Consider the following 27,797-nt stretch of genomic DNA (forward strand, 5'->3'; position numbering starts at 1 on the left):
GAGAGCCGAGGCTGAGGGGAGAGTATGTGGGAGTGGGAACTGAGACCGTCACCCGCCGGAGTGATTCAAGCCGTAACTCCTTTAATCTCAAAAAAAAAGGAGCGAGAGACTGGAAAAAAACCCAAAAAAGACCGGGGATCTCTCTACGTCTTCAGCCAGCAATCAGGACTTGTCCACGCTCTCGTCTGTGTCTCTGCCTCTTCAGCTCACTTGTATCTTTTTCTCCTCTGCCTCCTCTTCACTGCTCCGTCACCCTCTTCTCCTCCTCCTCCTCTTCTCCCTTCACGGCAGGTTTGGGCTATTCATTTAGACGTCAGGCTCACTCTGTTAGCCTTTTGTTGCAAGTCACAGAAAGACACACAGTGAGAGGGAGCGGGAGAGAGACCGAGAGGGAGAGAGAGAGAGAGAGAGAGAGAGTGTGGAAGGGGAGGGGGGATAAAATGGAAAAGATGAAAAAAAAAGAAGAAAAAAAGACTGAGAAAACAAGCCGGTTCCACAGCTATGCAGGAGGAAATAAAAGAGGGAGGTGAATGAAAGGGACGAAAGAGAAAGAGAGAGAATAATAAAGAAAAAAAAGAAAAGAAAATTCCTCGAGGAGCACCGGTCACAGCGAGAGGTGCAGCAGCGCTCCTGGCACACGCACGACTCCCTCTTCCATTCTCGCCTTCGCTCAACATATTTTCCTTTGCTCGCTTTATTACCCCCCACCCCTTCTCCCTCCCTCCCTCCCTCCCTCCTCCTCCTCTTCCTCCACTCACTCCCTCCATCCCTCCATGTCTTTCAGTTTTATATGTTGCGTTCTGGCCTTCACGGCCCTTTAAGAGCACACACACACTCACACGCTCATCTCACAAAGGACATTTTTCACAAGTTTTCAGATTCCACAGAACACACGATTCATCAAAATGACAACACATCAGCTAATAGGAGCTTCTTTTTTTTATAGGTATGTGTATTAACAGATAGTAAAAGTAAAGATATTAAAGTTGGAGGTGACATCGTTAATACAGATTTGACCCCTTTCTGTCCTGTTTTGTCCTTGTGTGTGTGTGTGTGTGTGTGTGTTACTTACATCTACAAAGTCCCATCCTTTGCAAAACACACAAATATTTAATCATCTAAAGGTCCACTGTGTCACATTTAGAAGGATTTACAGGCAGAAGTTAAATACACTATAAGTGTGTGTAATTGTTATAAAAAAAGACGATTAGGGATTAGATTTATGGGGTGGAGTCATATAGTTTCACTTGGGGCTAGATATGTCATAATGTGGGCTGTTTATTTTTTTTGTTTTATGTGAGAAGAATATTTGTTACATAGTTGGAGAATTATGTCTTTGGAATAGCCTGAAATGGCACAAATGTGTTTCAAAGGTCTAAAATGACTGTATCGGACTTAGATTGGTATCGGCAGAGTGTGAGATATCGGTGTCGGACACGAAAAAATTGTATGGTGCCGTCCCTAAATTTGACCACATATGTAATATTAATGGCCACCACTTATATAAGAAATCTAGAACCAGGGAGGAAACGCTATGTTTAATTCTGCTTTGGGGGGAGAACGTCGCTGCATAACTACACCATTTGGGAAGAGATTTAACAAACAATTGTAGATAAACGTGCAAAAGTTCAGAATGGTGTTTGCAGTTTGCCGAAAACACTTGAGATTTGTCACAAAATTGGCATAAAACCACAGGATATAACGAAATATTTACACAAATATTTACCGCTGGTCTATTCACATGGGATTAGTATTTCTTGGGGGAAATTTTTCTGGACCTTTTTACCCAACATCAAAGATGCTCATCAGGTACTGTAATGATTACTGACAGGTCACATTCAGACGGGACTAAAGTCACTGAGAAGCTCTGGTAATAATTATTTTACCACATCCCCACAAAACTAATCCCATCCGAATAGGGCTTTAGAATAAGCCAGTTATACTGCATGTACTTGTTTAACGAAGGCCGCCATCATGGCACAAGTTTGAACAAACCAGCCTGTGTTTTGCATTTTTTTAACTGGAAGATGACTATGTAAATTAAGAGAAACAGCTTCCTTATTTGGCATATGAGGGTCACCGCAGTTACAATTTGCAGTCTCGCCACATTAATTCATACCCACTGGATCTGCGAGTACAAAAATACTAGAATAACTCCGGTAAAGGTTTTTTTTGATTATTCTGAGTGTATAAGTATATTTCTTAACTTTAACCTGCAAACATAAAAATATAAAAATCAAACATTTAAAGACAGTACAGTAGAATGTAAGAGTGTTATAAGTCCAATTGCAATCTTTTTGTTATTAAACAACTGTGCAGACTCACAGCGCTTTCACACGACTGATGTTAAATGGTTCCCAGACCGGTCGTTGTGATTGATTTATTTATTTATTCTGCTTTCTTTCTTTCTTTTGTTGCTTTGATAACTCAAGAGTTATGGCTACAATATATTAAAGAAGACAATGAAACTGGTTGTGGGCAGACACACAAATTAGATTCATACACTTGCTGATTATATTCCGCTGTACGAGCATCTGTTAACGTGCCAGCTAATGAGCACAGTTCAGACACATCTGAACCCTGCAAACAAAAAAACCCAAACACATGCAGTGTTTTAAAGTAGGTTTTAATTGTGTGTTTTATGCACCACATGTAGTGAGTCCTGAGTTTAAACAGCTCCATTGAGGAGGTTTGGTTACAGCGCGTAACCAGAGTCCACTAACCAGACCTGGAGTTAAAAAAAAGCCTCATTCATGAAAAGAAGGCGCCTACTGTATAATTTGACCTCTAAAATTCACCATCCCTCACCATCCCATCTGCCTCCTGTGATCTACACGGTGCGCTGATGCCAAATGATTAAAGCACAAATGAGATTCTGGGGGGGGGGGAGAAAAAAAGAGTGAGAGAAGAGGGGAGGTGAAAAAAAAACGAGGGAGAATGAGACATGGCACAGCTGCAGGTGGACAACAGATGTTGAGGGTTTTTTTTTTTTTTCGTGGGCGATATGAGTTCTTTTTAGGATTTTCTTTTCTGTGCATAGCACCATCACTCTCCTCCTCCACCTCTTTCTTTCTCTGTGATTTAAGTCAAATAACCTGGTTAGAGAGAAAGAAAAAGGAGGTGAAGACGACGAAGAAAAACAGCGGCGGCGTTGGTTGAATAATTGATTTTAATTACAGACTGTAGCTGAATTCTGGTTTGATCATACGGCAAAAAACATGTCCATTTTTCAATATTGTACTTTAACATATGTGGAAAAGTATGTTTATTATTTATTAATATCTTTACCTTTACTGTCTTTGCTGCTGTGACAATGAAAATTTCCCCACTGCAGGACTAATAAAGGACTATCTTATCACGTCTCGTCTCCTATCTTATCACCATCACATCACATCATATCTTCCATATACAGTAAACACCTCCGTTATAGACCGAGTGGGAACAGGCATCTGTGAACGCGACTGACATGCCCACAGAGAAATGTATACGTTCCCTGGGTGTAAATGAAATTCATCAGCACCTCCACAAATATCTACTCCCTTAAATCACACACACACACACACACAGGTTTGTGCCTTTTAACACTCTGCATTGACTTTCCTTCACTTGTTCATCTAGACGGCCTAAACAAAGCATCATCCCTAACTTTAACCATAACCAGTTAATGCCCATAACCTAACCACAATTCAATATATCAGCCCTAAACTTAACTATTTCCCCAGAAATGAGGATCTGCCTCATTGGGACCAGGTTTTGGTCTCCATGAGGGACGACTGGTCCCGACAAGGTCGCCGTTTATGCTGGAAACACACAAACTTGTATTTATATCTTAGTTAGAACACGTTAGACATAATACATTCCCTATTAGAGCTGAACGATTTTGAATAAACATCTCATTGTGGTATCAGATGGAATGGGTAATTTTTACATCTTTATTCTCATTTTCTTCCCAAAAACACATTTAAAACGATTACTGTGTGATATGTGTGCAGATCTGTGACAAACAGATCAAGACAATAATTACTCTCAAATTATAGTTTTGAAAATGGCAGTAGGCTGTATTGGGATTTCAATAAAATTTCGATTCATTCTAACTTATACCCTAACCCTAAACCCAATTCTAACCCTAACACCAGGTTTTAACCCCAAAAAAAGCACTTGAAAGTTGAGGTGCCCAAACAAAACGCCCCCACAAAGATAGGTTTGTACGACACACACAAACACACACAGTCAATTATTCTCTATGATTTCAGTCGACATTAAATAACTACCTATCTAATTGTAACCCACACCCCTGACCTTTAACCTAACCACACCCTAAACACCTTCACCTTGAACTGCAATGATTTTCTTTACGAGTTACAAGTTCCCATAATCTGACTGAACAGTTTAAAGTCCAAGCAACAGGAGAAGCACCGAGACCACACATCCACACATCTATGACATATACAGAGAATGTAGTCAGCGCTGCCTCCTCTTTAACACCTGTGAAGATTTCATTTTCTCTAAATGAATAATTCAGGGTGACTCCCCTTTTGGCACAAAGGAGAGGAGAGAACTTTCTGATGAGGAAAATAGGAGCCTTTTCTTTCTACCATCCTTTTTTTCCCCCTCTTTTGAGCCACAAATATTTGAGCGTGTGACCTCCTCTGTCCTTCCCTCGCCTCTGCTCCAACAACCAGCAGTTAATCACTTCAAGTCTCCCAGAAAGGATGCAGCAAACGGGCCAGAAAGAGCTATTTTTTATTTTTTTTTGCCTCACAGGGTAAACTTTGCCTTTCAAGGTCCAGCTTCTCTAAACAGCACCGCACCAGTATTATTCACTATCGGTTATATACACAACAATGGAAGGTGGAAACATTTTCCATGGAACTTTCAATGGGAATGAATAAGAATTACCTCATAATATCATGAAAACAATATCATACTTGACATTTTGTAATATCTGGGCTCCCTAGAGTGCTATGTGCCTGTAATGGAGGAATAGCATTGATATTTAAATTTATTTGCATCAAATGTGATTGTTTTAAGTCAATATTAAATACATTCTAAGATCCCAAACACTCAATTTTAAAATCCCATGTTAAGTTTAAAATTTTTAACATTTTGCAACCCTAGTATCGGTAGAAATGTATCAATAATGCTATCGATACCGCTATTGATACTTTTTAAATTTAATTTGGAGATGAGGACGCTTGTGAAGAAGAGTGTGCTTCTTAACTCACCACCAGAGGGCAGGCTTTTCTGTAGGGGTGAGAATCGACAGAGATGCCACGATACGATCACGATATTTAAGTCACGATACGATATTATCCTAGTATTGCGATATACTGCTATAGTCCACTAGAAGCCGTCTAGTGGACTGAGACGTCAATTGATTTATTTTTTTTAATGCTAATCCACAAAAAAGTTTAATGTTATTTTACAACATCAGTTTATCGATACTTGGTGCCTCAAAAGTAATATAATATGGCCACGTAAAATATCGCGATATTGCGACTCAGCTTTGATAATGTAGTCAAACATGCTGCGCTGTCTCATGTTTATAAAGACTATTATGGAGTATTAGAATCTAAGTGTTACCTGTTCACTTGAAACTACATTTTTACACATGAAACAAACCTTCCAGTGCTGGTCCATCGTGATGGATGGAGGAAACAACACAGAGCAACATCACAATTAATTGCCTGACATTGGCAGTTTCGTCATCATTAGGGGGGGGCGACTGAAGAGCGGGAAAAAAAAACATCAAACAGACCACTGAGCGACCACTATGGTCTGTATTTATATAGCCTTGATGACTACTCAAAGCTGCCTTGCACTACAGTTTTGCCATTCACTCATTCACTCACACATTCATACAGTATCTACTATATGTGTCAGGCTTCTATCACACATTTTTCATATCCATGCTTCAGAAGCAATATAGGGTTAGGTGTCTTGCCCAAAGACACGTCATCATGTAGATTAGCGGAGGCGGAAATCGAACCCTCAACCTTCAAGCTGACCAGAGCTGCTGTCACTTAGTATGAATTTACACCCATCCCTATACACTACTACATCTGCTAACACAGCACTAGATCTGATATAGAAGTTCATTTTAAAGATGAAAACAAACCGCATAAAAAAAGCAGATTTGCTTTAATTTTTTGATTGCTGATTTAACAGATGTTGCAATTTGCAAAATTCCATTTGCAATTTGCAAATATGTACAGTATTAATCCTCCATTGTTGCTACATTTGTGAGTAAAAAGCCACAAACTCTTGGACTGGAGTCATCCTCCCACTGCTCCACTTCCCTCCTACACTTGCTCCAAGATGGCATGACAGGGTTTCAATTTAGATAATCTCCTTTCTATACTCCTCCACCCATTTTTGAGGCTCTCTCCCTCTCAGGCAGTCAGTCTTCCCCTATCTAATCTAAAGCAGTTCTCTATTTAACTCCAATTCCTGGGCTTTCCTGCCTCATCCCCTCTGTTCTACTGTCTCTGGCAGGGATCAAACCTCCCCATCTCTTGCTTTTCTCATTCCCTTCATTTTCCCAGCTGATGGACTCTGTAATTCCCGACCACAGTCGTGAACGAATCTGCTGAGCTGGATACATGACGTTTGTTTAGAAGCATATTTCTCCCATTACCGCTAATTTCTTTTCCTCCCAAACTCGGTCCGATGTGATCCAAGAGCATCACAGGCAGATCATCCCCTACAAAGACGTTTCTATACAAAGAGAGTAAAGAGAAGGGATAGAGCGAGAAGAAAAAGAGAGAGACAATGGAAGACAAAAAGTGGAAAAGAAAATCCACCGAAGAGTAAAGAGCAGGCTCTGCCTTCTGCCTCCACAGAAGTCATTATACTGTCACCGAGCAGAAACACTTACATCCATAGAAAGATCATTTTATAAACAGGCAGCCTATAGAGTGGTGGGATGACACATTTTTATAAAACTATAGGGTTATGTTATGGCAATTATCCTTAACTATTTCAACGTTTCCTTTTGAAAAAACATATTTTTGTGATACTAAATTCTGTCAAAAGCATAAAATAAACTCAACCAGCAATGTTCTGAGGAACAGAATCTAGTCAAATATATGCCATCAACAAAAGATCCTGCTGCACAGCTGCTAAATTCATCCAAAATAAACTCAAAATGTGAAAACAGGTTGATTTAAAGTTCGGAGGTTTCTACAAACTGCAACACTTCAGCTCACTGGGTAGATGTTTCCTCAAAAAATATATCTTCTGCATTAGTATTTTGTGTACACAGGCTTGTACGCATGATTTTTTTGGTTCTAACATGAACACAAGTCAGAATTTTGTGAAAGTGCAGAGACAATGCCTTAAGCATATATTTATGATAAAAATCCAATGCTTTTAACAATTCATGAGGTTATGTGGGACACACCGAGTCTCCAGCCCAGATTGAGGCCAAAGTTTGACCCTCATAATGTCGAGATGCAACATCGGGTCCAAAGTTGACTGACAGCTGTCAACGCCCACTTCCCCTCCCCCCACCCTGCAGCAACATAGCAATTTTAATCCCTCACTCAGCGTAACAACAGCCTGTCACTACGACCTACACCCACGTTAATACATAATCTGCCATCTCCACAACTAATATCCTGTAACCCTCTACCCTCCCCATCATCCCGCTTGTTCCCGAGCATGGAAGAAAATCACAGCTTGTGTGTCACGAAGGACAAAAATGACCTGAGCAGACATCCGGTCTTTGGTCAGAGTCCTCGGACGAGAGCCAGTACACTCTGCAGAGTCCCACAGTGTCACATATACGGTGACTGTACCAATGAAAGCAGATGGAGAGTGAGTGGAGAGTACTAGTTAAACACAAAAGGTAGACGGGGGCATATTTGGGAAAATAACTTAGCTGCAACTCGTCGCTGTAATTAATCAATTGTCTAAGCCAGGTAGTCAGTGTAACAGGAGTATTACAAACTGATGACTGTAGCGAGATTTTTAAGAAATGCAAAATGCTTCACTGCCAGTGTTAGAAATATAAATTGCTGACCTGACCAAATATGAAAATAAATTTTTAACTGTGCGGCTGAATCACATTTTCTTGGGTCTAATAAAGCCTCCCAAGCAAAGCCTCCTAATTTATCCGGCATGAAAAGAAGTGTATTAACATGATTTATTAATACTTTTTTTTTTCTTGACGCATGAGCTCAGCCATTTTGTAAAAAGAGGTGGGGGGGGACCTAATGTATAAATTTGCCGTGTTTTCGAACAATGGATGGACCCCTTAACCGGAGGCAAATCTGCCTACGATTAACACAAAAAAACTCATGTTGCCTAGCAACATACAATTTAGGAATATGCTTTCAGTGCAGCTTTGTGGCAGTGTCCATTAACAGATGAAATTACAAAAGCCACAAATGTCAGCTACATGCAAATGAGGTCCACTCTGCTGACTGTGTCTGTGTGTGTATGTGTGTATACTAGCAATGTGACGAACGGTGGGGTCCAAAAGTCTGACGCATACTTTCCCATTTCTCAGTGAATAACGGCAGACATGAAGAAATCCTAAGCATGTGCGTGTGTCCCGATTGTGCTACGAACAGCCATTTCTAACAGCTAACCAATGTGAATTGATTGATTTGGCTTCCCTTGGGCTTAAAAACCAGTTATAATATTTGTTCCCAGGATGCACTGGTTTCCATTTAGGTCCATTTCAACCTGCAGGCTCTATTAAAGTAAGTTAGTCTCATAGTAAAACAGGAGGCAGCCTCCACCTATCTGTGGATTAGTGCAGCAGTGGGAATGGAGGATTAAACACCCCTGTCTCTCTCTATCATGTCATTACAATCTGCACAGAGAAAATGACAACAATCACACATCGGCACAATAATGCAGTTTTATCCGTCCAGTGATGCTGCTAGTCAGCCTCTGGTTAGAAATGGGTGAGAAAGATACTGGAGATCTAGATTTAATCTAACATCTTTTATTTGGCTGGATTATACCTAAATAATCCACTTAATTAGCAAAAATCCAATGGCAAATGTGTTTAACAGAAATTAAAGCAATCAATCTATTCAGCTGTACAAACTAAACATAAACAACACCTTTGGCAAACTGAGCGCTTCCATACACCCGTTGACATGTAAAGACTACGGCTACGACATGTAGAGGCTACGTCCGCATGACATTTTCTTTTAAAAATACAAATGTGTGAAAATGCTGCTGGCTATGAAAAACCCACGTGCGCCTCCTGATTGGTCGTTATTAGTAGCCACAACTCAGCTCTAAGCTGTGAGTAAAAAGCTAAAATGCTTTCCATAAATGGTGTCCCAGATTACAGCTGAAAACATTTACATTTTTTAAAATGAAAATTAGGCATGAGCGGTCAAAATCACTGGATCTGATATCGGACAGATACAAACGTAAAATCCAATACAAACCACAAAAATGTGTCACTATGCATAGACTGTGAAAGTGTAAATAAAAAGGAGTAATAGCATTTTAGTCAGGAATCATGTTGTGGGCTGCTCTTTATGGGAGAAAACTATTTGTGACACAGTTGGAGAATTATGTCTTTGAAATAGTTTAGTTCTGCAACAAATGTGTTGTTAACAGCTTGATGCTTGAAAAGGTCTAAAATGACTGATATTGTAGTAGCAGCAGATAGTCATAAAAGACACGAAAGATTATTATTTTGCCATCCCTAATGAAAATGTACAGTAGCAGGATGGATGAAGACATGTGAGGAAACCTGTTCCAGAAAGCGGTTATTCCATGGAGATCAGTGGTCAAAATTGGCAGCAGCAGGACTGAAGGAAGTCTGTGTAGTTCATGTGGCTTTACTAATGTTCCCTCATTATCAAACTGCCCTAAGACACCCTGTATGTACAAGACCAGCACGTTTGGGAAGTGTACAAATTCAGTTTGTGGCACAGCAAACAAGATCTGTTTATAACCAGATATCACAGATGAAGAGCTGCTATGCTGCTATGCTTTCTTGGCTCCGATCAAGTTAAACTCCAGGTACACTGTGTATCACGATGGATTACACGACTGCAAACCGTTTCTGGCCTTTCCCATTATGGAATTCTTACTAAATGAACTGTTCACACATAAATGTAGTGACTGATAAGACTGTCACATTAAGACCGCGCACAGATGTTCAGATTTAAAAAGGTATCAGAAGAGGGTGCTGACAGCTGTTCCTTCCAAATCCTCTGTATCGCGCCTCATCGCTGAACTTGTAGTGTTGTATTTAATGGGGTGATATGTGATTCTGTCAAAAGGACTGCACGAGATTAATGGAAATAACAAAATGACTTCACACACAGTAAAAGGAATGCTGACATACTGACAAAGCTGCCTCTCACAAATATAACCAGATAGGAGAAGAAGATGAAAGTATCATTTTAGGACTTTAAAAAAGAACAAGGGAAGGGTTGCCAGAATCGTAAACGTTATACATAACACTGACAACAGTTTCAGGGAAAAGCATTGAGATTTTGCTCTGCTGATTTAGATAAGAAAATGCATTAATGATCTCATCTTGATGTAATCTGAATAAACACATGACTGAGAAAACAAATGACAGAACTGCCCAGAAAGATAAAATGCTCTGGAAATATCATCATCGTGTGACTTTCTTGAGGTCAAACACCATCACACATTACTCATTAACAACATTAACACCCTCAGCTAAATAACGTACATCCCACATTACCGTTTTACTACAATATTGATATGACTATTGATGATTCACCTCAATGAAGGATGAAATCATTGTGATGAATCACTTCCCTGTTTTTCTTTCCAGAGAAATGCCTGCAACTCCCAGTTCACAGGCTGTTGCTGTCAATATACTGAATGGCTCTTGGAAATATCCATCATGATAAGGTCTCAAACAAAGCAGCAACTCTGCCTTGTGGAGCTATTAAAAACAATGAGGAAAGGCAAATGCCATCCAAAAAGATAGACCTCTTACACAAATAGATTTTCTTATCTATCAAAAACACATGACAGAGCCAAAATAAAGCGAGACCAAAATGATCGAGAAATGGAAACAAACAGCAGTTGATGAGGGTGGTAAAGGGAGAAAGAAGGAATTTTTACTTATATCTGGAGATGCCATAGTGGACACGATGACTGGTGGACCCGTGCGTCGACTAAGCTTTTGGTTTGCAACCAGGGCACCTTGGCCTTGAACTTGTACTCCCACAGGGATGAGGGCGTTGTCTGATGCAGGTCCCCCACCCTTACGCATCAGTTGAGGACTAGGGTGAGGACTGTGCATTGGTGATAATGGCAGTAAGTTCCTGTCCCTCTTCATCAGCTCCATGGGCACTGTGTAATTGGTGGAATATGCTTTGGGTACCTGCTGTGGAGGTTGTGGTAAAGCTGGCATGGACACAGGCATCTGCTGTGGCATGGAGTGGAAAGACCCTGGTATGGCGGGCATTGACCCAGTCATATGCTGTGGCATTATAGATATACCCTGCACAGGCATCCCTGGCATTGTCATCCCAGAAGAATAGGCTGACATGGGTCTGGACTGAACAGGCATGATGGCTCCTGAATATGGACCTGGCGAGCGAGGAGGCTGGCCTGGGTAGCCTCCAGATGCTTCCAGCAGGTGCTGAGAGGGGGCACTGCTGGGCCTCCTACCCATTACTTCACCCATTCTGGGGGAGATGGTCTGCATGGCCCCAGGTGTTGGTGGGGGCAGCATTTGAGGATCCATGGTCAAAGACTGTGGAGGGTGTGATGGATGTTGATGGTGCTGCTGCTGGTGGTGGTAGATGTCAGAGCGATGGCTGAAGCTACTAGAGCGACCTCGCATGGGTGTTTGAGGTTGGGTGGGAGCCTCAGACGGTCGCTTATAGTTCTGGACCAAGCGAGACAGTACACGAGCCTGCCCTAGGTTGGGGGCGACAACGCGGACATCATTTTCTTCCATAACAACCAGCATGCTAGCGGAGTCAAATCCCTGCTGAATAACAGAGGATATGGTGCTCTCAGAGAGGCCCTCATTTCGCAGTAGGGCGAGGAACTCGGGGTCAACTGTTTTCTTGGGGTCCACTGGCAAAGGCGTCTGTGGGGCTGTGGGGGGAGGTGCAGGAAGAGGAGCAGGTAGTGGAGCAGCTGGGGGATGTGGAGCAGAAGCCAGAATAGTCTCTACATGAACAGGTGTGGCTGAGGCAACTGGTGCAGTTTGCACTGGGAGAGGGGGAGCAGGGAGTGGAGTTGTCATAGGCATGTTAGGGTCAGACATGGGCATGGTGGGTGGAGGTGGCAGAGACTGTTGTTGCAGATGCTGCTGCAACTGTTCCTGGTGTAACTGCTGTTGCTGAAGCTGCTGTATCTGCTGTTGCTGTACCTGCTGCTGTTGTATTTGTTGTTGTTGAAGTTGCTGCTGCTGCAACTGTTGTTGCTGGAGTTGCTGTTGTAACTGATGCTGCTGCTGTATTTGGTGTTGCTGTTGAACAATGTGGGGTGAGGCTGTCTCATGCCTCATAATCATACCCTGACTTGCAGGATCAACAACTAGACAGGTAGCAGACTGCTGCTGGGGATCCAGTGTGCATCCATTAACATCACTATAAACTGTTTGACCGGTCATCGGTGGAGGTTCAGTGGCATACCGAGGAGACATATGTTCCATACCATAGCGAGCAGGAGATGGATCTCGGGAGGGTAGACGCTGTTGGCCATCTGGCATCATCTTGGCAGCAGTTACAGCACCAGCTTCCCTATAAACCCGATTCAACTCGTGAGCTGTCGGGGGAGGGGGAGGAGGTGGTAAAGGCGATGAAGGGGCTTGAGGTCCTGCTCTCCCTCCCTGACCTTGATCCCAGGCAGCACGAGCCCCAGGTGCTATCCCAAAATGAGAGCCTGACCTACTTAGTGGATGTGGGTGAGGTGGCGGAGGCTGGTGTTCCGGCCGGTAAAAGCCCTCAGGTGCTCGAGGAGTCATGGCTGGGTCATGGGAATAGTAATCCTGATGTGGAATAGAACCTCTGTGAGCCATCGGTGCTCGTTCGTAGTGGTTTAGATCCGGCACAGAGCCCTTCCTCAGCCCCCGTGGGTCTTGTCGCTCTGCGTAAACCTGTCCGTAAGGAGACTCTTGGTAGGTGTACAGATCACGTTTCAAATCCAGGTCAGGGGGACGCACCCCTGGTGGAGGCTCGTACCACGCAACTCCCTCTCCGTATGACAGAGAGCTCCGCCGGCCTGTTACTCTCCCCTGCTGCTCGTAGACACTTTCAGCCTTGTCCCACTGACCCTCATTCCCCCCTAATGTGTCCCAACTGTGGGAGCGACCAAGACTCAGCTGTTTGTTAGTGACGAGCATTGGCAAAAAAAAAATGGAGAAAGCTGCAAAATGTTAACAAAGGAAAAACAGCCCAAAGATGAAAACAGGAAAAATTTCTTCTTGCAGTAAAGTATGTTTTCACTCAGTACTGTAGCATTACAGAACAAGAACACACAGATGTAGGAGGTGAACGAGCAGAAAAGAAGCTGAAACAGTGTCAACCACTTCACCTGATATCAGGTTGTAATATTGTAAGTCCGTGCTATCAGGTGTCACTGGCAGGCAGTCCTTGAATAATTAATCTCTGGTCATGTCGCGTTGTAGTGCACGACGAAAAAGGACACCACATACAAACACATCGCACTAAGCTACACAAACACAGGACAACGCTGAGTTAGAACGGCTACTCCATGGGTATGTAACAGGATGCATGGCTGAGATGGCCAAATGTTCATTGGAAAAAGAAAAAAAAGAAAAAAAATGAAAAGAGGGGATAGGTTGGTTTATAGATTGGGATGGGCAGGGACTACTACTAATCCAATGGGGTTTATCTCTCTCTTCTCTTGGACATTTTACTTTGCTCTTCCAATTGCTCTGAGGGATTACATCTAAATAAAGCCTGTTTTAATTCCATTTCCCACTGTGACGTCATATGAACCAGAAACATGCATGTCTGCTGATGGGCATGACGACAAAGACGGTAACAATGATGCTTCCAACCCTAAAATAAATAAATTACTTCACCGTGGGACTGCAGTGTCACATACCTGAGGTCGTGGATGATGTGCAATCTTCAACAGGTCTCAAGTTTTTAGTTTGCAAGTTTCACAGCAGATGCAGGGAGGGGAGGCCAGGCAACGTGCACAGCGTCAGCGAATACAAATGAAATACAGTTCCCTCAGCTAAGTCCCATGCCCTGTCAGTAAACATCAAATCCACTCTGATTGGACACTAATCCTCCAGGCCCCCATGCTTGCAGCAGAGCCACAACACAACTGCTGCCCAACTCACTCTGAAATGTCCTTGATGTCTCTGTGGTGCTCACTGTCACTGCTTCCATTTGAGATCACACACACCATGAAGTTTGTATGTTAACTGTCCAATTCCTCTGACAATGAAGTGCAGAGTTTATAACAAAATTAACCTGCAGTGTTTGTCAAAATTCACCCTCCCAGTGACTTCACATTGAATATGAATCCAATTTTTTTTCCATACTCTGGTTGAGTATGAAGATAAATTTCAACATTTGCTTTGTTTGGCCGTTCATATAACAGCATAAAACACAAACCATATGCATGTTGCCGTGAACAAAACACAGCACCTTCCCCCTCTTTTCCTAAAGCTCCTCTGATCTCCTCCACTTAAGAGACTCTGTAATCTGGATTTGCCAGTTTGCGGAAAAAAGTAAAACACTGGGGGGGTGTGGTTTGTGCATCTGTGTGTGTGTGTGTGTGTGTGTGTGAGAGAGAGAGAGAGAGAGGGGGAGGTTTTCCTTTTTGTAACCAAAGTTAATCCAATGCACCTACAACCTTTGCCTCACTATGCTTGAACTGCAGCACAGCAGGACGCCTCATTCCACTGCATCCATATATATATGTCTTTATTTAACCTTTTTTTCTCCACTATAAAGCCACAATCAATTGGACAACTGCATTAACAACTAATTAAATTTGCAAACAACAGGCACAAAATGGTACAAAGAGCAAAGGCTGCAATAATTATGTGTACGTTTATCAAATAATTAAAAGGAACCGCAGCTAACAGTGGCTACTTTCTTTATTGTACCTTGAAAGTCCTTTAAAGGCCCAGTCAGTGTGTAAAAAAAATAATCTAATTGTGAGACAAACAAAGGACTCTTTCGCTCAGGGAACTCTGGTGGCCTTTTCATTCCAGAAAGGATGTAAACACTCTTTTTTTACAGCTCTCTTCACTGAAAAGTACACTTTTGCTTCTAAAAGATGGTAGCTTAAGAGAGCAAGCAAGGCCCTCGCCTAAAGTACATATAAATTACTTATTCTACAAAAAACATATTATTTTTTATTTAAAAGCAATCATACACTAATACAAATATACTTAAGGGAAGTACATTCTATTTGTGCTAATAAATCCTCCTGAATAGTACACACTGGACCTTTCAAGGTAAACTACTACCACTATAAAAATTAAAATTGCATATTAAGGCTTGGCCATGTGCGTGCACAGTACATTAAAATATAATGAAAGGTGTACATTTTGTCTGTGAGGCAGTGAGGGAATACCTCGCCGAGTGAACTTCCTGCACTCTTGTGTTCACTGTGGCTGAACATCGATCCCTTTCTGCAGAGCATCTGTTTATTAATGCATGAAAACAGAGGCAAGGTGAGGAAGTGTCCATTTCCGTCCAAAATTTAATCTCAAATCTAATCCTACAGGGGTGGGGTGGGGGGGGGGGCCATGGTACAGAATTTAGAGTGGGAGAAAAGAGCAGTGAAAGATTCCTGAACGTCGCACAGAGAGAATGTGGAAACACATCTGTCGTCAACACATATATGTTGTTTAATTACTGTTGTGTGATTAGAGGTCAGAGAGGGAGTGCACAGGCTGACGACAGTGACTACACTTGAGATCCATGGTTCTCAAACTGTGGTATGTGTACCACCAGTGGTACGCAAGCTTCCTCTGGTGGAATATCAGAAATACTTTTCTACTGTATATACCAGGGTATGTAATGGAAGAATAATAATTAGAGTCACCTTATCTCTCGCTCCATCTTAATCTAATCTCACCATACCAGTGTGTGAAGTATATGTGAGGAAGAGGAGGATGATGATGATGATGATGATGATGAGAGACCTTTTTACACCACTGTACTTTAACGTTAATGGTGATAATAGTGTTACTTCAAGAGCTCAACATTTTCTCAGGTGGTACTTGATATAAAAAAAAAGTTTAAGAACCACTGCTTTAGATGGTGAGGTTAAAAGAATATTACTCAGCCTGATGTTAAAAAGGAAATTAAACTGGGAAGGAGAAGAGGCAAGAGCGAGCTGTTACAGAGATCCAGAACAGATTATAAAGATGAATTATTTAACACATTTTGTTTTTATTTAAGAGTCAAGGTCTTTAATCTCCTACAGGCACAACATCTACTTGAAACCTGGGCTTAATTGTAAGAAAAAGGTGTTACCTCACACTTGACAGTTACTTTGTGATGTATACACAGAGAGAATGAAATAAAAAAAGGAGCAGCGTTTGTGTACATCCGTGGAGATAAGTGCTATATTCGGCTGCTCAAAGTTCTCACACTGTGTGCGATGCTAAAATATTGGGGATAAATATCACAAGTTACACACACTGCAGCTTAAAAGGCTATAAAATAGCTGCTCAGATTTGGAAGAACATGTCGACACATCCATGTCAGTGCAGTGCCGTATACAACGTGATCTCCTGGCTTCTTTCACCAACCTTATCCACCCCTCTCATTACTTCCTCGCGCTTGTCTCTCATGAGACGCTGTGTCTTAGTATAGCAGAGCAGGGCAAGGCAAGGCAGAGCAGACATCCCCATAGAGTCAAACCTCAAACAGAAAGATGAGGGCAGAGGTGTGTATTCAGGGTTTTTTGTGGATTTAATCCTGACAGGAAAGTACATGGTAAGAGTTCTGTTTGTCTCAAACTAAACAATGTTTGACTTTTGAAATTCTAATGTTTCTCCATTTGTCATACTTGTCAGACTGTGCACACACATCCCCCCAGATTCACTTTAACAGAGGGATTTAGGAATTACGCCGCGAGATTTTTGAACAAATATAATACCACCACAGCAGAAAAGACTTCAAATAAGACTCGATTGAGTAGAATTTACAACTCAAAACAAACAGAAACCTCGACCATTTTGTGAGGATTCAATTATGCAGATTTCTTTCACTGCAAATAGATTTCACTTTACTGAAAGCCTGTGTTTCAACACTAACAGGTATTGACTGAACAATACTGACTTTTCTGAGCACTGCCTTGTGCCACTGTTGCCAACCTGGCAACCACACCCTCACACTCACTGACAACATGGTTGCCTTTAGGGACAAAATGAAATCAAAGTCTGCTTAAGTCCACAGTATCTTAAGATTAAGTTCACTTATCTTGCCTTTTAAAAGTTTATAAACCTGTCACTGTGCTGCATCAAACTCCATTGTAAAAATCATTGGTCTTAGCTCAGAGAGACAGGGTAGCTGCTGGTCTACAGCTGACTCATTTGGTAAGTTTGTGCCATTTGCATAAATCCAACAAGAGGATTTCAAACACACAAAGTAACGAGTTTACATATTTGAACTAAGTAATGAAGGTAGCAGCTGATCAACAACTCCTGTGTGCCTTAAAATTTGAATCAAAGATTTTCTCTCTGAACTTTGTTGCAGAGGTGTCAATAGTTACGTTTCCAGGGCAAGAAACGGCAGCTTAAGCATCACAGGAGAATAATTATTAGATTATTAATTGATTACTAAATAACTAAAACAAGCATTTTTCAGATTATTCTTACATATTTCCTGGTTTCTTTGCTCCATATGACAAATAACTCATCATTTCCAAGTTTGGTAGACTCTGATCAACATTTTCTGATGTTTTTTTACGAACCAAACAAGTACCTGATAAATCCTGTTGTTTTGATAATAAGTCTACACCTCATACAAGGACACTTGTCACAGCTTGAACTATCCCTTTAATGTGTTTTTACAGCACAGACAACTTCTTACAGTATTAAATAAACTGAATCAAGATGCAAGTAGCAATAGTTTACAGTTCAAATGTCATTTGTGTCTACTAAACACTCCCTGATTCCACATTAATGTATAAATAGGTGTGTGTGCGTGAGTGCCAAAAACAATATGTTTGCATATTAGAATCAGAAGGTTCTCATGCAAACACACCCATTTGGAATTTTGTTGTCACTCAACACTCATCCCTCTATCTGTCCACCCAACCATTCATGTAATTACAAACACACACACACACACACACACACACACACATTAGGCTTAAAGGATCCCAGATCCCGGATCTCCACTCGGACTCCTGAACTCGTTCTGCTAGTCTGACTTCTGACGTGAGGCAGAGACAGCAGCAACCATGGCGCTTTTGTGTATGTCGCCTTTCATTCAAACGCATACAAACCACCGCTAAAGCCTTGGCCTTGGTCTGCCGTGCATGCATACATGAATACAGAATCGCACGCCAACTCTAAGCGAATACACTGCACCGCAACAGAAATAAAAACAACCGTCTTCTATAGTGTGACATGTCACGTACCCACGGCATGATTTGAATGTTAAACACACATTGACTTATGCATGAGCGTGGGGCAGGAGGCAGTAACTGAAAATGGGATTACACTGCCAGTGCCGTTGTAGCGGATAATGCTGCTGGATGAATTGCAATGCAAAACTGACAAGACATTATTTACACGCCTGCCGTGTATGAGATTCATGAGGAATTATTTGTCTCTACTTCCTCCTCCACAGAGCAACGAAATATACTGTAAAATGGGGGTTGGCGACAATGAAATGACGCATCTTTAAAGATAATTTTAATACGTTTACAGGTGCAGCAGTAAAGGATGATCAGACAATGATAGTTTGAAGTATTTAAAAGCCAATGGATGATTAATCAACCATCAACCCTATAGTCTCCAAGGAAAGAAAATCCAAGAAAACGGGGTTTAGTTCTACAAGTGATAGCACAGAAGAAAAGAATCTGTGTATTTCCATAAAAAAAGGGGCCTTTTGAAATGAAAAGTGCTTTGACCATCACTAGTTTTGTTGCGTATAAACACCACAGCAGTTTCGTTGCAGCCGTGCTATGACGACCCCGCCAATGTTGAGGAGGTATTATAGTAATGCAAAACGACGTGTAGAGTAGAGTTGAGTAGAGCCGAGTAGAGCCGAGTAGTGCTAGAAACTGTATAACGGAAAAGTGCGATTTGTGCAGATCCAGCAGCAGTAAATTCTTAACAGTTGTTTTTGTTATTAATTATCGGGAGAAAATCCCTTATGCCATTGACAAAACATGTGAGCAAGGCCTGCCACTAGCCACTAGCAACTGTACTTCCCCCCCCCCATTGTGCTAATAAGCATGCACCACAAAGCCCAAAATTTCTCCCCAATTTCCTCCAGGTCAGCTATGTTATGATGAGATCCCTTTACCTATAATCCATCTCCTCTGGATGCCTTTCTTCAACCCACCTCCCTCCCTCCCTCCCTACCAGACCCATCTTTTTCTGCAGTCTCCAGGCTCCATCCAGAAAAAAAAGCCACAGGTCATTAAAATACTTAGCGTTGTAGCTGCAGAGTTCATTTTGAAAGGAGATATTTTCCAGGAACTCATTTTCCGACGCTCAACAACCGCTAAGCCACATGCCAGCTCAAACAATTGAGCAAATGCAGACACTGGGACTTGAGAGGAGGGGAAAAAACTCTATCAAGAGAATTTTATTCAACGGACACCAGTCTCACTCTATTTAATAACACCGTAAACACACCATGCCGTAATTCTGATGATCCAGTTCTCCGTGGCCTCTCCCTGCTGCTACACAAAGCTTATAAAAAGGGTGGTGGGTTTTGGTGAGGAGCCTGGAACAAGCCTGGGGGGGTTTGTATCTGATGACCTAATACCAGAGCTGGATGCCAGTGGTGGTCGTGGTTTGAGAGCAGAGAGGTGGGTGCTCCACCCCCCATCATCATAACCCCTTAGGGGGAGGATGACATCAGAACACCCCCCCTTTTCCTCGCCCTCCCCGCTTCTCCTCTCCATTTAATCTAAAGCATTCTGTTATTCCTAAATCTCTCAGTGTTTATTGTGCTTGTAGCCTCATAGTGTTTACTCACACGATGTTTTAAATGTCGTACACGGCATGCATTATCAGGCACTAACGTGTTTGCTTCACTGTCAACTTGGAAAGCGACGGCATGACAAAATTCCACTACCCCCACCTTGTGGTGTTTGCGTCCAAGCACAGATCAGAACTTGTAAAAATCAACATTCAGGGACACGCCGTCACTGCGACCTAGTTCACGCCGCGGCTCCGCTCGCATCTCCTATCTCTGCCCGGATCAGTCAGCGCGCTCTGACTAAACGGTGATGGCACCGACTTGCACTGCTGCCCGAGCCAATGCATGCTGGGTACACAGATGGAGCGGACAGAAGGAGGCAGAGTGACAGAGACAGAGAGTGAGAGAGTGAGAGGGTGAACGCGAGGAGGAGTGTGGCAACTGATGCTCACAGCAGATGTTTTCCACCGCTCCCTTATTGCAGCTACACTCCACTTGGCACTTCATCAGAAACCACAACAGAAATAACAGTTGCAAGATATAGATTTCAAAGATGGCATGCACATGAAACTATTCTGTTTCGACTTAATAGAGAAATGAAAAAGGAGTTGTTTCTATTAATTCTACATCGAAACAATAGAAGTCCTTGTGGGGAACAATTTTGTTGATGAATGAGTGGATTTACCGATTCTGAAATGTTCTGTTTTTACATAACATGATGGCCATCACTTTTCATCCAAAGTTACGGATGGACTTTCAAAGGAATAGCTCTCAATGTAATACATTCATTTTAGGGCTGCAACTAACGATTCTTCTCTCAATTTATTAATGTGACCATTAGGGCTGTAACAATGAATCACTTATTAATCAATACCTAAATGAATTGCCAACTATTTTGTTTCTTTTCCTCAGATCTTTCAGCTTCTTAAATGTGAATATTTTCTTCTTTCTTTGCTCCAAAAATCAAAGAAATCATGAAAACTAATAATACTAATAATTTTGGTTTGTGGACAAAACAAGACATTTGAGAACATCATTATTTCAAGTTATGGGAAAGTTTTTTTTTTTTAACATTTTATGAACCAAACTAATCAATGAATCGAGAAAACACATAAATCGATTAAGAAAATAATCAATTCATTGATTAACAATCAATAGCTGTAGCCCTTGTGACTAATAAACATCAAACCCTCACATCTGCAAAAAATGTTTGTCACTTTAGATGTAATATATTACCGCAATCATTAACTGGCTATCAAACTATTGGATATTCATTCATCAATGAAAATTTCACACAGCAAATTCTGTATATTCCATAAAAGCAGATTTTATGTTTAACTTGTTCTCCGCTAACATCGTTGCATGTTTCACCTCAAGAAAAATCCTGATTAGATTATCTTTCAAAAGTCAAAAGTAATATATCAAGGAAAAAGCAAAAGAATGATGTGCTTCCAGCACTGTGATGATGTGCTTTCCCCTCTTTTAATATTTGTAGGAAGAAAAGAGGGTGTCACCTTCAGCTCTAACTGGGATCAGCATGTTTCTGACAAATTGTTGTGAAACACTGTTGTGAAACATAACAAATGGACAAGATTGGAAGCCCCAGTTTTGACCTTGTGTATCTAATTTGGAAAAAAACTATCACCAAAATGCAACATGAAAACAGAGGACACTGAATCACATCAGAAACACCCACCATTCCAGTCAAATCTGCATTCTAGCACTGTGACTTGTTTCTATCAGGAGCTTTACTGACCCATCCTGAAGTGGGTTGAGGCCACAGTGGCTCCGTTTGCCATTCATCACAACGAGTAAAGATGTAATCAATGCCCGCCGCTGTGAAACAATTATTGGATTGATACAGTTATCCTCGGAGGATAAATGGAGATTAGACAGACTTGACTCGCTGTCTCGCAGAGTGCAACCCCAGCGCTGGCAACACAAATCACAATCACTCCATAACGCTCTTGTTTTTGTCAATACACATAATTCCAACTTTGATTTCTATTTCACGCCTCGGTCCCAGCTTTCTGTTTATAGATAATAGTGGGTGGCTTTGTCACAATGGTGCAGAACACGCCACCATGCCTCTGGTTTTGAAATACCCCTTTTTTTTTTATGTTTGAAGAGATTTAACACTGCCGTGAAAACGGCGTGATTCACCGACCTCTGATCTGTTAACGTCAATGTGAATCACCCTCCTCAACATTTGTTTTTAAGAACAGCCGTGGTGACTAACTGAACAAGAGGGAGAATGATTTTATTGTTAATAGGCAGAGGAGACATGGACACATGGCTTTGAATGCCTGTGGAACAAAATGGTGCTAATCAGAAAATATTGTTTTATGATGTTGCCTCCTTAGAGAATACCAACGAAAAGAGAGTTTCCATGTGAGCAGGGTTGGCGGTTTGGAGAGGCTTGAGATGCCACATGTGGCTCTCATTCCGAGGGTGGAATTGGACAAATCACTGCTTCACTGAGGAATCTATTATATTTTCTTTCTCAGGGGCAGAGGTACGAACACATTACCAGCCATTTCAGACATAATTCTTATCGGGACATTGGTGGAGCAGCTGGTGCAGGAGCTTCTCCTGCTTAAACATACTGTGCACTTTATTACGTACACATCGTCAACTGATGACAAATACACGAAATGGACAAAAGTATTTGGCCACACCTGTAAGGTATTGAATTCAGGTGTTTCAATCAGGCTTTGGGCTAGCACCCTTATCTCCAATGAAGGACAGTCTTGACGCTTCAGCATACCAAGACATTTTGGACAATGCTATGTTTCCAACTTTGTGGCAACAGTTTTAAGGAAGGGCCTTTTCTGTTCCAACATGACTGTGCCCCAGTGCACAAATAAAAGACTATGAAGAAACGGTTTGACAAGTTTGGTGTGTAAGAACTTGGCTGGCTTTGGTACTATTCATAATAGTACCAAACCAAACAATTCCATTCGGTGGAAACGTGGCTTTTGAGTGCAACATGGATGTTGATTCCAGAGAGGCTGGTCTGAGCATGTCAGAAACTGCTGATCTACTAGGAGTCCAATGGACAATCATCAGAGAATATCCAGTGAGCAGCAGATTTCTGGGAGAAAAACTCTTGTTGATGCCAGAGCTCAGAGAAGAACGACCAAGGTAGGTAATGTTGAAGCACCCAACACACTACTTTATCAGGTGTCTTGTGGTTGGTTGAGTGTGGTACATTCAGGGAAGGGTGGAAGGGAATAAGGGAGATTTGTGCAAAAACATAAAAGGAGATTATCATTATTTGCATAAACTGTGGTTAAAGGGCCATGTCTGTTCTGCAGCTCTCCAATTCTCCGCCTCATAAAAGCAGATGTAATGCAGGTAGAGATATTTGATGGGAAACGTGGGGAAAGAGAACGGCGCCAGTCACCCGAAGGACTAAATCACATACTCTGTCCTACTTTTTTCTTGCAGGTATCATTTTCAGGACTCTGCATTAACACATATTCATTTGGACAACCTGAATTAAGTATCCTAACCATAAACAGTCAATGGCTAACCCTAACTTAAACCGAATCACAAGTCAAATCATAGCACCAAATTTGATAAGTTCCTCAGAAATAAAGGTTCTGCCTCATTAGGACCAGGTTTAGGTACTGACAAATCCGTGTTTCTGTAAAATCTACTGATCTAGATGGGTCTTGTATGAAACGCCACCACTGACATTTTTAAGAACTTCTCCGACCAAGCCCTGCAGCTCCACATTTCTGAAAGCATCCGTGAGAGAATAATGAGAATCCAGCAGGAAGATCTCTGGAAAAATTCAAACAATAGAGTGGACGGGCATCCTGCCTTCTACTGTAAGTGCTAGACCAGGTGCTTTCCCTCACCTGATTGTTCCAGACATTTCAGCTAAACACACACTTTTTCTCTCCTCGACAAACCTTCGCAGCAGAAGTTTGGAGCCTCAGTTGGTCCCTCCTGACAAACTCAAACACACTTGGAGAGACTCTTTGCTTTTTATGACTACACCATCACTTCCAAATGGACAGAAAAAGCTAAAAGAGAAAAGAAAGAAAGACAAGAAGTAAAAAGAGAGTGTCTCACCCTCACAGATCTTGTCCAGCCGCTGGCGTTTGACTTTATGTTTGTCGACCAGAGCCATCCTGTCACAGCCTGAAATGCTCTCTCCTCTCTTGATTTTCTATCCACCTCTGCTTCTCAGTGTCCAGTCTTGTGGACGGTAGGTAGCAGATGTTTTATACCTAAAATTCAAGAAAGCAGTGATAAAGTCAGACAGTGTTTTAATGCATTTTCAGCAAAAATTCCACAACTATACAACACTCTCCATCACCATTTCTTGAATTTATGCCACTAATTATAACAAATTGTTTATATATTATGTTTCAACGATTGATAATGAGTCAGGAAGAAACATTAGACATAACAACAAACACTGCAAAACAAAGTTCACACTTACAACTACATATGTAAAGAGTGACATGGATATGGTACATATACAGAGGTGTATTATACACATATTAAATTGGGTAACTTGTTTAAAGCTTGCGGTTTGTTTAATATAATAAAACAAATAAGAAGAACAAACAGAAACCAGATAAGTATGGTTTAAAACTTCCATATAGACAGAAAATAACAAAAACTATGAGACATTAAACATTAGAAGGTGAAAAGTCGATATTCATTTCTCTAAAGGGTTTTAAAGGGTTTACATTACTGTATATTGTGATAATAAGTATTAAATTATTATTGAATAGATGTAGAATAGATGTAGACCAAGTAATGGGTTGGGTCAATTGATAGGGATTTTTTGCCATTTATTTTTTTCATCCAAAAGTACATCGTTTACCCTAACCCTTTTTGTGATCATCTGTTTCATATATTTTAAAAAATTTCTTTGCATATTATCTTTAGTTTTTGGCATTGCAGAGAAAATGTAAAATCAATTTGATTGACAGACAATTAGTGTTGTTAAATAACTGCTAACTGAAGTTAAGCATATTTTCTTTTGGATTATTTGTGATTATTAAATATGTTTAAACAGACGGAGGAAAAAAGAAAATAAAAAAACTTGAATTGACATCGGCCACAGTTTGTATCAGTCAATTGTTGGTTAAGGAGAGAAGTTAAGTCATGTTTATTGTTTATTTATTTGAGTCAAATTGCTTCATAGAAACAAAATGTTTAGAAAAATCTGATATTTGAACACACAAAATATATCAAAGGGAAAGTAAAAATCGAGACATTTAAACCAGCGACACACAATCAGACAGCATCAGGACTAAAGGCAAGAATGAGAAGATGAGAATTCACTTTGAAGTCAAACATGCAGAGGCCACTCTCCACTAGAGGGAGCCTCGTTTGAAAGAGAGACATGTAATGTGAGAGTGAGTAAATAGTGTCATTTATGTTCAGTCACTGATCGTCCTCTAAAGAACGATCATCTAACTGGTGAAGCCTGAACAGATGTTGCAGCTGTTTTTTGGGGGGGGACGGGAGGTTACACACACACATACACTGACACACACAAAGATACACATGATGACGAGCAGCGATGTGGACCTGAGCACGGTCACAGTCTGAGGGCAGCGAGTCACTCAGAGGAATGTGGGTCAGTTTGTCAGCAGAGGTGAGGCTGTTGTATCAGCAGAATGAAGACATGAGGGAGGGAAGACGGTTGTTAATGGGAGGGAGGGAGAGGAAAGTACCAGAATGTCATCTAACAGGATGAGTCCAGTGTGACAGCCGTCCTCTGCCTACATCTTTCTCGGGCTGCACTCGCACATTTATAACCCGACCGCTGTTTCTTTCCGTCCATATATCGCCCTCTGGGCTCAATCCTGGAGTGCTGCACTTTGAGAATGGCTCTCGCTTGACTATTTATATGATGATATATTGATATTTGCCCTGCAACTGCAATTATAACCATTATGTTCTGCTGGGGATGGAGGGCAGGCTGAGCAGCAGTATGGCTTAATGATGAATTGATGCATTGCATCTGTATTTTGACAGCTGTTCCCAGCTGTGGGGGTGGGAGGGGCAGCGCGGTTAAGTGGATTTAAAAAGAAACAACATTGCAGGTGCTACATTCTTGATTCCTCCTGCATTTAACACACTTTGCTTTGAACACTGTGGGGTTGTTGTTTTTTGAAACAGAAAACATTGTGGATTGCTTCACTGCAGCTTGCTTTCCTCCTCCACAAGATTTGCTCTCCTTGCCAAGGAGCTGAAGATCCACATGTGGGAGTCAGAGGAGAAGTAATTGAGCAAGAGTGGGTCCAGGAAACAAGTCGGTCAGAGGCGGGGGGGAGAGAGAGAGAGAGAGAGAGAGAGAGAGGGAGAGAGTCACACCACCTTGGCTATGAATAGACAGGAGGAGACATGCTGTGACTGCTGCCAAGTGGCAACAGCATGGGTCACGAGTGCATCTGGCCGTTTAGTCATTATAAAGTTGGGCGATATTGATCTCACTTCATTGACATTTGCCTCACTGGACAAACAACAGCGCAGGCACAGGTGCCTTGAACACCATAAGAGAATGAAATCATTCAATTAGGGGTTGGGAACCACAGGTTACCTCACAATACAGGACATACGGTCCACGATACCAATAATATCACGATACAACGATTTTGTGATACTCAATATATTGTAAGGCAATCATATAGCAATACATCGCGATATCTGTCTCACTGAAGTAAACAAAACGTTAACGTGAAAAGTTGAAAGTGCTGGATTTCTCTGTTTATTCACAACAACATAGAGAACAAAGTGTATAAAGTCTATGTATTGAATGTGGATGGAGCATCCCTTAACGTAGCTTTTTCCACCATTGTCATTTTTCAGCCAGGTAACTTCCACCCAAGTTTCCCTCATTCATCAAAGCAGCGCCACCGTGAGGAGATATCTAGTAGTGACGTGTGACGAGTGAAACTGTTTACTTTAAGGCGCTTTAATTTGTTAATTAAGCTCTACTGGTGTTTGACAAGTTTGTGGGACACAGGTGTATGAAATTCTTTGTTGGGATTTACCTAAGTCACAAAATAACACATTTAAACTGAGGCAGCAATGGATCATCAACTCCCATGTGCTGTGATGTCAAAATGCTGATTTTTTCTATGGAATTTGGTGTGAGCAGTTTAGATAAGGATACAGACTTCAGTGTTGAGTCAGAAAACAACAACAACTTTGATCTCTCTCTGCCAAAGGAGTGTCGGGGAGGAAGTGCGCTTGCCCTGCAGCTCTGAGCACCGTCGCTGCTGGACTGTTACTTAACTGCTGTGCTGTTATATAACTTGACAATAAGGGGACTGAGCTGAGAGGATATATACAGTATGTGCTCAACGCTTGAGGAGAGAAACAAGAGGAGAAACAAACACACAAATCATTAAACCCTGAATCGTTTTGTTTGTGGACAAAGCAAGACGTTTGAAAACATCATCATTTAGAGTTTTATGAAACAGCAATCAATATATTTTCTCAATTCTTTCATTAATTGAGAAAATAATAATCTACAGAATAATCAATTGTTGTTAGCTGCAGCATTTATTCAAAAAAATTGTGTTGGAGGTACTTCTTTATTGTGTCTCATACAGACACATATGGAAGTAAAAAAAACTGTATCAGAATGCAACAAAGAAAGGAATAACCGCATTGCTGCAACCATTGCATCACTCACATCACAAGAGTTATGAATTCACACACTGCCTCTCCATCCGA

General features: G+C 41.4%; 1 protein-coding gene across 6 annotated transcripts in view; it reads right to left on the reverse strand.

Moving 5' to 3' along the window:
* Nucleotides 1-27,797, reverse strand: part of LOC131474056 (C-terminal-binding protein 2-like) — a 77,684-nt gene that overhangs the window by 27,878 nt on the left and 22,009 nt on the right. For 2 of the 6 annotated variants that reach the window (XR_009242262.1, XM_058651784.1), the window contains exon 1: nt 11,083-13,699. Coding sequence is in view for 4 of the 6 variants with exons in the window: in XM_058651784.1 (XP_058507767.1) it covers nt 11,083-13,321 (2,239 nt within the window). In the remaining 2 variants the exon portion in view is untranslated. Of the gene's footprint in view, nt 625-11,082; nt 13,700-24,164; nt 24,323-27,797 lie in introns of those variants that run through there. The other 4 variants (XM_058651786.1, XM_058651785.1, XM_058651783.1 and 1 more) reach the window with 3 other exon arrangements.

The sequence above is a fragment of the Solea solea genome, chromosome 15, assembly GCF_958295425.1.
Source record: "Solea solea chromosome 15, fSolSol10.1, whole genome shotgun sequence".
Lineage (NCBI taxonomy): Eukaryota > Metazoa > Chordata > Actinopteri > Pleuronectiformes > Soleidae > Solea > Solea solea.